General features: G+C 42.9%; 1 protein-coding gene and 1 long non-coding RNA gene across 2 annotated transcripts in view; one reads left to right on the top strand and one right to left on the bottom strand.

Annotated features, from left to right (window-relative positions):
• Window positions 1-12,050, bottom strand: part of C5H14orf132 (chromosome 5 C14orf132 homolog) — a 28,634-nt gene extending 16,584 nt beyond the window's left edge. Inside the window, exon 1 of the mRNA XM_085549434.1 lies at window positions 11,449-12,050. Within this exon, the coding sequence (XP_085405560.1) occupies window positions 11,449-12,015 (567 nt within the window). The 5' untranslated portion in view covers window positions 12,016-12,050. The remainder of the gene's footprint in view (window positions 1-11,448) is intronic.
• On the top strand, window positions 11,159-12,400 carry LOC146760784 (uncharacterized). The gene is made up of 2 exons (XR_014946786.1): window positions 11,159-11,512; window positions 12,287-12,400. It is a non-coding gene; the product is annotated as an uncharacterized LOC146760784 (long non-coding RNA).
• The last annotated feature ends 755 nt before the right edge of the window (window positions 12,401-13,155 follow it).

The following is a 13,155-nucleotide window of genomic DNA, read 5'->3' as shown; positions in this document are numbered from 1 at the left end:
TTCAAATGCCATTTTCCCCCCTTTCCCACTCCCCCAGGTCCCCAGTGTTTTCAAGCAAAAGAAGAAAGCAATCTCCAATTGTTATTTCTTTAGACATCCACTCAAATATGAATTCACTCAGCCCTTTTGCAGTAAATACCAGTTGCCTATGTGTGAGGTAATGATCACTTCAGAGCTGGTAATAAAACCAGGGAATAAAGAGCCAGCAACAATTGCAACAAGAATTGCTATGCTCTTGTATTTGCAGAGCCAAATCCTCACAGAGGAGAAACATGTGCTTCCACTACATAGGGATGCAGCCTTTATGTTGACTCAAGTTAATAGGAGGGAAAAGACAAGCCTCGGGTCAAGCACTAGGTTGTACATTGCACAGGAAGTGCTGTCAGAGCTATTTTCCTTGTGCCTTCGTATTTTTCAAATGAACAACTTTCAAAATAAATTGCTAATCATGCAACTGCACAAACAAACCAAGTTTGTTTATCCTCACATCAATGAGCAAGGAGCTGTAAATAGGTGTGACAGCTGCAGCATCTCTTCTGTTGTCACTGCTCTGCTCCTCCTGTGAGACAGGCAGGGAATGGGATGACTACCAGGTCTGACAGCAGCATAGTATGATCCTCAGGCAAAGAGCTATACACAAACTGTATTACTCTTAAACATCTGTCAAAATCAGCACTCAAATGATGCTCGCTTAAACGGGGAAGAGAATACCCCCATTTTGCAGCTGGACAGGCCTTTGCTAAAATAGTGCAGGCTGACAAGCTGCAGTTTCCAACCTTAAAATCACCTGCTAAATTCATTTTGAAGGACACACCACCATGATTAAAACACAAGAAAACCACAGAGAGTCAGAAATCTAGTTTTGAAAGGCAAGGCTACAAGCTTCATCCAAACTCAGAACTCCAGGGATGCACTGAGTTTTATTTCCTTCATGATAACATGGCAGAGTCAGTTTCTAATCACACCTTACCCAAAGTCAGGTTGTGTACCTAATCATCGCTTATATAACAACAGAGCTCCAGAGGTTTCTGGAGTAATGCATCAATACCCTGTATGTTACACGTCACTATTAGAACAAGCAAAAAACCCCAACATCGTGGATGTGGTGGAGTCCAGCTGAATCCAACACAGTATACATGGAAAACAAATTCCACATCTTTTGTAGCAATTTTTAAAAGACGAAAACAACAACTAATAAAAAAAACATATTTGTATAGACAGAATGATATTATTGCTTGAATAAAATGAACCCAAGTGTAAAACCATGTAATTGGTTTTCTAATAGCAAACATCTCACGTGGTGAGATAAACCAGCTTTCATTGATAGCTATTTATGCTCTAGAGCTGATTTTAAGCTTTTTAATAATCTAGGTATCATTTCTTAAGCCAACACTTTCAGAAAAAAAATGGACATGCTCCCATAGACTGGCCAGCATTCTCTGCATCAATTCCAACCACACCATGCTGCAAGCTCAAGATGAACACCAGAGTTAGGCCAAAGCTACCTTTGCTGGCTATCTCCCATTTCCCTTCGGTTCAGTGTTCCCTGTGCTGCAGTGATACCTGGAGGTTTTGTTGAACAGCAACAGATGACCAACTCTGGAAGTCAATGGCTTACATCAGCATGTTGCTTTCTGCCTTGCGCCTATGCCCTACCTCCTCTGCCTCATCCATACTCTGCAGACCAGAGGTCACAAGACAAATATTTCTGAGGCAGGGCTGTTCTATTTAGTCATCCAGATGCTAATTTTTAAAGCACTGTTAAGGGTATTATGTACCCTGAGCAAGAGATGCACTATGAAAACCAACCATGCTGAAAATTATAGCTGCTTGGGTAAAGGTTACCTGTGAAAGTACAAAGCTCAGTTTGTAAGAGAAGTCAAGAGTCTTCTCACATGATAAGATTACAGGAGAAATGAGTTGCAAAACCACACTGGAGAACAAGTGAGAGCAAGCACAGCAATTCAATTTCTGCTGCTTCCATTTCACGTGTACAAGAGTCATCAGGGAATAAAACATCTGCCACCTTGACGATGACTTGGTTCAGGACCTCCCTGCCTGGCCCACATGCACAGCATGCTCAGTCAGACATGGAACCATTTCACAGCATGGATCCTGCTACAGAGCAGCATCTACAGTTTAAAATGCTGGTGAAACTGGAGAGCAAGAAAAAATTGCACAGGCAGTGGAAGCAGGGACAGGTAACCTGAAGGAAGTACAGAGATGCTGCTAGACTGTGTGGGGACAAGGCTGGGAAGGCCAGGGCCCAGCTGGAACTGAACATGTCAAGAGGTGCAAAGAAAATAAATACTTCTATGTATTAGATAGATGGTAGATGAACTGGAACTATTACATAGGTAGATGAACTGGAAAAGAGAAGTCCGTGAGGGTGTAACCATCCCTTGTGTGCAATGCAAGCAGGCTGAAAACAAGGAGAAGATTGAGGTACTCAACAACATTTTTGCCTCCATTTCACTAGTGACTAGTGTAGCTCTAGTCTGTGTAGCTCTACACAGAACCCTAGAGAGGATGGTTCATAAGGTGCGAACCAGAGTGGAGTGAGGAACCTGGACATCCTTAACTCTGTGGATCCCAATAATACGCATGCCAGAGTCCTGAAGGAATTGGCTGACAGTCGCCAAGCCACACTTCGATATCTGAAAAATCATGGTGCTCAGCTGGAGTCCCTGGTGAGTGGAACAAAGGCAGTTTCAAACCCATTTTTAAGAAGGGTAGAAAGATTGATCCATGGAACTACTGATCTGTCAGCCTTATCTCTGTGCCAGCTAAGATTATGAAGCAGATCCTCTTGAAAGCTATGTTAAGGCATATGGAAGAGAGGCAGGTGATACGAGACAACCAGCACAGCAACACTGAAAGCAAATTCTTCCTGACCAACATAAGTGGCCTTCTATGATGGCCCAACTCAGTTCCACTTTCACCTTTGATAAACAATATATTATAAACACACATCTTCTCTATAGCAATTTACAAGGCTGATCGAGATACAGATCAGCAAGTACCTGCTAATATGGAGCACAGGAAACATGAGTATGAGGTTTACTCAGGATCACATACTGAACAAATACTGTTGTTTGGACAACAGATTCTGATCTCTAGAGCTCATTACTCAATACATATAGTAGAATTAGCTCTGTTCAAAATTGAGCTGCTTCCTCTATAGTTCTGTAGACAATGGTTTTTGTTTATTTGTTTTAATTATTATTTGTTTAGGGTTTTTTTTGTTTGTTTTGCTGTTCCTTCAAAGAGCTCTAGCAACACAGGATGAAATTGGATATACCCAACCCCATGTAAATGTTTGCTGTCTTCCAGAGACACATAAATCCTTGTTAAGGCAAAACAAGAAATCCTTGCACAATGAAAATATTTATTCCCTTGCTGATTTTGTTTTTTAAACAAAAATTTAGATCTTTGAAGGATTTGGACTTGAGTTGGTACAACTACAGCAGCTGAGATAATTTATAAAAGGTAGGCATAGGGGATAGGAGAGGCGCAGAAAGAAGGTACTCAAAAAGGATAGAAGATGATTTGGATGGAAATTTTTTATGAAAGAAAAGTTGGGAAAATATCCAAAATCCAAGTAAGGAAATAAATAAAATTACATGGTGTGTCAAGCAAAGAAAGTGAGACAGAAGAGAAAGGAACAACCTGATCTATTTTCAGTGGAGCTCATGTTCAAAGGAAAGCTATTATAATTTCTCAGAATGCTTTGACTGTTATTGCACATAGAATCACAGAATTGCTCATACTGGAAAATAACTTAAAGATCATCAAGTCTAACCACAACCTAACCATACTACCCTAACTCTAACAACCCTCTGCTAAATCACAGCATCACATCCAAACAGTTTTTAAACTCAACCAGGAATAGTGACTCAACCACCTCCCTAGGAAGCCAATTCCGGTGCTTAGCAACCCTTTCCCTAAAGTTTTTTCCTGATATCCAACCTAAACTTACCCTGGTGCAACTTGAGGCCATTTCTCTTGTCCTGTCACCAGTGAGAAGAGACTTGCCCTGCTCTCACTGTAAGCACCTTTCAGATACTGGAAGAGAGTAATAAGGTCTCCCCTCAGCCTTCTTTTCCCCAGATTAAACAGCCCCAGTTCCTTCAGTCTCTCCTCATAGGGTATATTCTCCAAGCCTTTAACAAATCTTGTTGCCCTTCTCTGGATCTGCTCCAGCACCTCCATGTCCAATGTGCCCAAAACTGAATACAGTACTTGAGGTGAGGCTTCACCAATGTCAAGTACAGGGGCAATACACAACATCGTCAAGGCACTTAATTATATACTTCTTTTAACAAAGGTGTAGGTCAGAAGCATTTGAAAGGCTTAAAAGCAAAACAGCAAAAAACAGAACCAACTGAGGTTAAAAGCTTAATTTTTAAAAATTTATTTTAAAAATCACATCCACATTAGACATAATCTGTGAAACAAGAAGAATTGGCCTCATACCCAACTTAGTCTCCCAAAGCCTGCTGCAAAGAGGAGTCAGGCTTCTCTGAAGCAACTGTAACAATAATGGTGTCTAATTAGCTGCCGCTTGGCAGGTTTTTGTTCTGGCAGCTTCTACAAGCAAGAAATTGAGCTCTAAGAATAAAAAGACTAAAGATTCAGCCTGAGAGTACACGCTGCTTCAAACATTCAGTGCTGCAAAAACAACTTGAAAGCACCATGTAGGTGTGCAGGCCTGCAAGAGAAAGGGTGGCCAGCAACCACAGCTAGGACCAGCTTTGGCTTCCCTGTACACACAGCATGGATGTGTTTGCAGAGAGCTATCTTGGATCTGGTGTTATCTTGCCTAATTTTTCCACAGCTGTTAGCATTCATTCAGTAAATGTCCATGGCTCTTGGCATCATGGAGTATTCTCCCATTTAAACAACGTAGGGACAAATATTGCTCACTTGAGTACTAGAGGGTACGGGAGAGCGCAGACTGGACAGCACATTCAGCAATGTCAAAATACATGGCAAGGAGGTCTTACACTTCATTCTGACCCTTTTGTTTTTTCACCCTAGTGCTAACAGTTTATATATGCAGTGTCAGCAGCATATTTGCCAGTGGCTTCCACCACACTGATACTACTGCTGTTCCACTGTAAGAGAGCAACTCCTGACTCATCCCCAGGCAGAAGAAACAGATGAAGCCACTGATGAGTGATGACTGCCTTCACTTCACACCAATTTTCACTGACCTTCCTTTTACAACTGAGTATCTGCTGAGGGGAAAAAAAGCTCAGAATAGCAGAGAGCCATCACCATTTCTAAACATACTTCTAAAAACCATCACCCTGCAAAGAGTGGAAATGGTTGCAACTCATCCAGTTTAGGATAATACACACTCATCAAGCCACAAGGAGCCTACCAAAACAACAGACAGGGGCTCCTGTAGACCTCACTGACAAAAGGAGATAATGCAATTCATGACAGAAAATGCTTTCAATGAAAGCAAGTCCCAGGAGGGCAGGTGCAGCAAGCTAATGGAGCTGGTCACTGCTGAATTTGTTTGGGTTATTGTTCAAATTTTGTGCTTTCCACATCATTGCATTTCATTTGAAAACACTAATATTTTCTCTGAACAGTGATCTAATCTGATGGTGTTCCAACGGTCAACAATGCATCCCGGGCACTACTAAATCCCATGCAATCCTTTGATTCATTTGAAGTTTTTTGGACTTACATTTCTGCCTGATACCAGAACAAGATGAAGAGCAGTTAAATGGTGAAACTTAATGGCCACCATCCATGCCATTTCCAACAAAATGTAAAACAGAAGCTTCCCCACGTTTGCAGCTCATTAACATATCAGTAAATCCAACTTATAAAATACATATTTATGTCTATATAATTAAGTCTAGATTTTCCAGACTATGGGCCCAACACCATCGTGCTACCCATGTTCAGCTCTCATCAAGTCTACCAAGAGCATTGCTGCTCGGTGTATCAGGGTTGCATCCTTTCTGCTAAAGAAATACCAGACACCCAAACAAGCAAGATGTCTGACATGAATGTAGTGCTGCTTCAGCCTTAACTTCTCTTACCTGCCACCTGTAGCTACTTGCTGGGTACAACAGGACCCCAGCTGCTGCTGCAATCAACTATGTTGTTGATGCTGGTTCATCTTTTGTAATGCATGCGAATGTGTTCATTTGCAGTCATCTTACAAGCCTATTTTTTTGCATTCAGCACAGATGGAAGTGTCTGAGATTTGCACCCTTTGTGAATCATTTAGCCCATATCCACTGAAAATCGTGTCAACTGATAAAAATAAAACTAAAACAAAAAGCACTTTACAGAATTAGTCTCTGTTAATTGGCACATGAAACACATCATTTTCAGTCTCTCCTTAAACCTCCTTATGAAGTATGCACATAGACTGTACAAATGAAGACATGAGCTGTTTCCTCCTTTCCCTTCCCTGCCATTTTTCCTGACACATCTCCCAAGAGAAACTGGACCTGCTGTCATTCAATGGAATTACAGTCAAGCCAAAACATAGCCTTTCCCAATTTGAACAAAACTGACCACTAAAAGGTTTCCTCCTGCTATTCAAAGAGCTGTTCCTATGAATTGCAAAGCGTTCTCACCCCATCAGCGCCTGGCTTTGAGATATGACCTTTTAAGCAAGTGGACATTCCTGCTGACATTACTGGAACAGCATACACTTGCTCGAAGTGCAATAAGTGCTTAAGTGTTTTGTTGGATTGGAATCACTGCTTTTAGCATCTCTGACAGCAATTACAGCCTGAAACAGCAGCCTCTCCCAAAGTGCAGTATCTACACATGACCAAATCAGTTAGTCCAAATCTCTGCAGAGCGTTCAAAAGCTTTGTTGGCACAGAATTTTCTCCTATAGAAGAACTTGGAAGTGGAGTGTGCGCTGTCACTGCAGTGATAAGAAACAGGCAGAGATTCCTCATTCCCCACTCCTCCCCAAGAAGACCTAATGCGGGTGCACCAAGCAAGTAGCAGAAAGACTTCTCCAGAAATTTTTTTTCCTCTCAACTGCTAATGACATCCTGGATGAGGACAGCACTAATTTCCATACATAGAGTGGCATTTTACAACATCTGGATCATCTGGATTACGTAGCTGGTCTCTGTGTGGGTGCCATACCACAGCAAGGCACTTTAGTTTAACTTCAAGCACCTGAGACACCTTTAGTTAAGCTCTGCTTTGCTTTTTCAGCCTTCTGATGTCTGATTTCTATCTACTATAAGACAATCTGGAAGACTCAAAGGGTTTCAGAGGAATTCACCTGATCTTTTGGAAGGAAGCAGAGCTGGTAGTGCCCTACTATTCTTCTCATAAGTGACCACTGAATTGTAAAAGAACACCCACATCTTCCTAGCTAGCATAATTACTGTTTGATTCGACAGGTCAAAGAGTTTTTTGTCTCACAACTTGATTATAATCTTAACCCTGCCTTTGACAAGGAAAGGTTGACTAACCTTAAATCATGATTTGCCACACAATTTATCTTAGAGGTGTTTTTGTTTGGTTGGTTTTTGTTGCTTGCAAGTACGATTTTTAAAGAAAAAAATAAAATAAAACCAGTGTGTCTCCCTAAGCTTACATCAGTGGTGTTAAAGCTTCCAAATCAGCACAGATTCTCAAAGCACAAACACAACCCAAAGGTCTGGCACTTTCTGAAGTTAGCTTTCACAGAACACTAATGTGCACACAAGCATGCATACAGAAGCTTTTGTTGAGCAGCTAGCCTAGGATCTGTTTTAAGGCAGTGGAAATAACCTATCAAACCCACAAATCTAACCCTTTTTGGTTTTAATATCTTCAGAATACTTTGCTGAGAGCACACAGCTAATAAAGGCTTTGAATGCCTTGACCCTTGAGACCAAAAGTACATTAAGAGAGAAGAGGGAAAACAGATGTGGGATTATCCTGGGCTCTGGTTCCTCTATTCTGTACAGCAGACTACAGCAAGTCCTAATTGCACCTCTCCTTGCATCCAGAAATCTCATTAGAAAGGAATTAAGGCGAGCAGCAGCTATGTCTCAGATGCCTGAAGATGCAGCAGCTCTGTTCAACCAGGTGATTAGATTTCCCAAAATACCAAGCAAACCCTCCACACACATACACCAATTTTGCAGCATAGACATGAACACTGTGTATCTTTGGGAAAATATGAGTAGTATATCAAATTCATCTTAAACAAACACAGCTTACCATGGGCATTCCAGTGCTTTCCAGAAGTTACATGGCTCGTAACAACATACTTTTGATATAGAAGCATGACAGCTTCAGACTTCTCACGCTGATAAGATACAAAGCTTCTTCAAGGTACACCAAGACCCACTACCCTGTTTTGGGGAAAACAACTGACCTCAACTACTGCCAAGACAATGAAAGAGACGTAGTGACTGGAGTGGTCATTGATCAGACCTGAAATACCTGCAGAGCGATACAGAACACAAAAGCAATGAAGTCTAAGTTCTCTTTATTACATGGTCTTGCTTTCTGTACCAAGTTTGTTCATGTTTCTCAAACTCCTTAAATAGGTCAGCCTTCTCCAAATGTCTACAATAAAAAATCCTCAATACCATAATAGAAATTCAAGATTAAAAACCCCCTTTTATTCACTGAAATTAAACACAGGGTTCTATTTACCACATTCCAGAGCTCCAACAATTTTAAAAGAGCTCCTGAACACAGAGATAAAAACATAAACTGTGAGTAAGACAAAAAAAATAATTCCACAGAATTAAGCATGTCCCCAAGGCTCTTACTAGCTCTTCTCTGTCCTGTATGTAAAAGAAAAGATCATTCATCTGGCAATTACAGCAATATTTTTTACTACACATACATATACCCAACTATAAAGATATTGCAAGTAGAAATCTACTTTACATTCTCAATAGAGAACAAAAAACACAGAAGTCATTTACGGGAAAGCTAAATTGCAAACACAAATCCTGAAAAACAGATAACTGCTATAATGACTGCAGGTGTTGTTGAGCTGGTATTGATTTGTATCCTACTGAGGACCATGACATCATTTTTTTCTCTGTAGCTTCCCACCGTGTGCCTCTATTTTTCATGTTGAATAGATGTTCCAGCCCTGCTCACAATGTTATTAACCCTGATGCAATTTTTACTGTTAGCTTCCCCAGCAGAAATGCCATAGCCTGTTCTTAGGTATGAGCTGAGGGAGGGGAACAAGTTGCCACCAAACACCTGATAGCAAAACCCAGACCCCTGCTTTGTTGCTGAATATTTCAGCAGCAGAAACAATGTGCAGCCACCTCTGAAAACCACTGAATGCTCTTAGCCTGGACACAGTGTTCAAGTCCCCCATAATCAGGTTTCAATGCTGGAAGCTGAAGGCCCTACCTATGATAAGAGGCTACTTCTCAGGTTACCTAGACTACAAGAGTGCTCTGAAATCACTGAAATGAGCCACACACACACAGTCACAGAGCTCAGCAGCAGCTGAACATCTCTGACCATATTTTGAGGCACACAGGATTACTTTAATTAAAATCTGGATTCAAAATGAAAAAAATCCTAACTAATAGGCTTTTCTATTAGCACAAGTGACCTGACAGAAATCAATTAGAGCACCTGCAGAGCAGGGAACACTGAAGCCTCCACAGCCCAGTGCTGCTGAACACACAGATGTGAAAGGTCTTATTTTAACAAGGGATTTAATTGTCAGAGTTGAAAGCTGTTCTTCATTACACACTAATAAATGTTGTACAGCTGAGCTGTTCTGACATGAGCGCCTAAGCTGGGCAGCCCAACCTTTGTGCTGTACCTACAGTGCACACATTTGTTAGCATTACTGATCTGACAATCTCCAATCTTCCTCAACAGTTTTTAACAGCAAAATATTATCCTGTCTATGGCATCTAATATATCATTCAGAGAGCTTTACATTAATATTCCTGCTAGCACAAAAAATAGTTTCAGGGCATCCAATGCACAAAAGCGACTTACAGGAACATAGCCTAAAGTATCCTGTAATTCACTTGGAAGGCAAGCAGTGTTTTCTTGCCATTAAGGATCTCAGTTTAGGTACTGCCTATTTTGGCATGAAGTATTAGCCTGACATTCACCAGGAAAACGGCCAGCCCTGCTGAACACCAGCAGGACACTAATGAGTAACAGCAGAGAATATTTAGGGGTGGTCAGCCTTCTCCTCTGCTCCCACACACCTTTCACACTAAGGATCATCTCAGTGGACCATGTCACCAGAAATGCCACAAAAAGGACTCCAAAAAAGGAGGAAAAGATACAGCAGAGAAAAGAAAGTGGAAGGAGTGCAGAAAATCACTTCTAGAAGTGACACTGGGGATTAAGTGTTTGTGATGACAGGTGGGGAGCAATGCCTGTGTCAGAAAGAGTTGCAAAAGGCCTATCAGAGGGGAACGGCACAGAGGTAAGAGCAGCAGCCACAGTATGCAGCAACATAAAAACATCTCCCTTAGCAGGAGTCCAAGAAACCTTCTCCTATAATTCTATAACAGTAACACAAAAACCTCTTGGAGTATGGCTCCAGACCTTAGCCCAGGCACCTAATGGGAGAGCCCACAGCTGCCCTGTCTGAGCAAGCCCCCAGCACACACTGCTTAGAGAAGAGGCTGATGGCCCATAGCTGCCAGTGCTCCAGTGGCTTCTGGTCAATGCCCTTAAAAATACACTGTAACTTATGGTTAGCCCTGAAGAGGTCAGGCAGTTGGACTTGATGACAGTTAAATGGAACTTCCAATGGAACTGTTCTATTCTAGATAGAAGAAATCATTCTGATAAAACAAGAAATGGATGCTCAATATGAATTCCTTTTCCTACACTTATTTGTCTGTTTAAAAATCTAAGTCATTTGGACTCACAAGATGCTTTTTGTCTTTGGGTGCTCTATAGACCTGAGGTGTTTCTCTGTACATTGACCACCAATTTCCATAAACAACCCTTGGGCTGAAGCTCAAACTTAGCCATCACTTGAAACAACTTGGCCACGCAGACAGGAGCACCTCTACATACACCAGGCCAGAATCCGTGCACAAAGACAACTCATACAAACACAGATGCGTGCACAAACGTGGAAGCGAGGTAAACAACCGAAAAAATCAGCTCTCCGCTTTCTATTTATAGCCCGCAGCAGGAGGCAGGGACGTTCGTTCGCCTCCCTCCCCATCGTGACGGCAGCGGAGCGGCCCGAGGGATGCGCTCCAGGGCCGGGCGGGGAGCTGTCCATCCGCTGGGCGCTGACACCTGCTGCTCCCAGCAACTTCAGAGCCCCTCCTCTCCCCGATTTCCCCCTCCTTTCTCCTTCGTTTTATTTCATTTTTCCCCCTCTCTGTCACTTTCCCCCTTCCCGACGCGGCACAGCGACTCGCTCCTCGCCCTCCTGCACTCCCGCTACGCCGACACCCCTAGCAAAGGAAACAGCAGCGGGGCTGCACCTACCTGTGCGGCCATGAAGGAGAGGTCCATGCTGCTGCTGCTGGAGCTGCTGCCCGAGCTGCCGGAGGTGCTGAGGCTGCTGCCGCCGCCGTTGCTGCCGGGGGCGGGCGGGGCGCGGGGGCGCGGGGCGGGCGCCGCCTCCCCCAGCAGCGGCGGGCGCGGCCGCGGGACCGGCACCGGGACCAGTTCCAGCTCCGGTGGCTCCTGGTTCGACACGGTGCGATGCAACACGCTGTTCCGACTCGAACAGGCGGCCCGACCCCGCGTGGGATGGGTTGTCCCGCCCCCACAGGGCGGGGGGCGGCCGCGGGCAGCGCCCGCGTGGGACAGAGCTGCTCTCGGGTCAGGGTGCGGGGGGAACGTCTCTGTTTTGTGGCGTCTTGTTCGTTCCTCACGGCTGGAGCTTACGTGCAATTGCTCTGCAGCTCCTGCTCCCCTGTGGGTGCCGAGATAGGGAGGACGGGTCGGAGGCACGGCCGATGCTGGGCAATGACGGAGGCACGCTCTAGGGAGCAGGTGCAGCACGGCTCTCTCCGCATCTGCTGATCCTTTGCATGATACAAACCCCATGAGATTCACCGACTATTATACCCTTGCTTTTCTTGCCTAGCCAGCAAGTCCATCTTTTATTCTTTTTATTTATTTTTGCTTTTTTAATATCCAACAACACACCTTCTGACAACCTCTGCTGAAAAGAACTTGTTACACTTCATGACACGTTATCATTCTCAGACGTTTTCATGACTTAGATGCTACAACTTCATCTGTAACTTCTCTCCTCCTTGGTCCAAAATTCAACAATTCATGGCATATACATTTTGTTTTCCCCTGTATTTCACAGATGCTGCCATTTTGAGTGAAGATTCAGTGCGCTCGTACATTGGGCGGCATTGAAAAACCTTTGACACTAACTAGAATGGAAGAATAATAAAAATGGAAATTCTTATGCGCTGAATGTTTTTGTTCTGAGAGATTTTAATGTCTGTTTTGTGCTGGATTCATCTCTAAGCCTAAACCATTTTGTGATATCTTTACTACTTCAGCTTAAAACAGGGACCTGAGGGGCTGTGAATGTAATATCAATACAAGAACTAACTGGAGACTCAGCTTTATTCTATTCCAGAATAGAATAGCACAAGCTGTGTGCTCTTGGGTTGTTATGATGTTGTGCTGTTGCAGCAGGTGGTGGTGAAAAGCAGCTCAGCTGCTTTACATCAATGCTTTACTTGATTGACTGCTAGAGCACCTGCCAAAAATGCTTTTATGTCAAGAGGCCCATTAACTCTAACAAGTAAAATCCAAAAGAGATGGTGCTGTTTTATGAATTTTTAATCTCAGTTCTGTAAATAATGAAATTGTCTATTTGTGGATTTTCTCCAAGATTTTGAAGGAATGTTGGTGTGTGCATCAGAAGCCATAAAGTAAATTCAAATCATTTTAGTCCTTATCATCCAGATAAATTACTATGTCTTGTCTATCTCCTAAAAACTCTTAATGAAGATCACTAGTGGCAAGAAGATCATTCAGTCAGATTTCCAAGTATTTTACTGTGATGTTCAATGGGTTCAGACAACTGAGTTGTCTCCAAGAGGTTCCTGGCTACGACACTCCTTCTTCCATGCACGCAACAGCGTAAGACTGTTGTGGATACAGAGAAATTCCTATTAGGTTAGAGAAAGAGGCATTTATTGCTTGCATTGACACTGGAAA

The sequence above is a fragment of the Coturnix japonica genome, chromosome 5 (assembly GCF_054131305.1).
Source record: "Coturnix japonica strain WE chromosome 5, WE-NBRP24, whole genome shotgun sequence".
Taxonomy (NCBI): Eukaryota; Metazoa; Chordata; class Aves; order Galliformes; family Phasianidae; genus Coturnix; species Coturnix japonica.
Note: the sequence above shows the minus strand (reverse complement) of the source record. Positions and strands in the feature narration are given on the sequence as shown.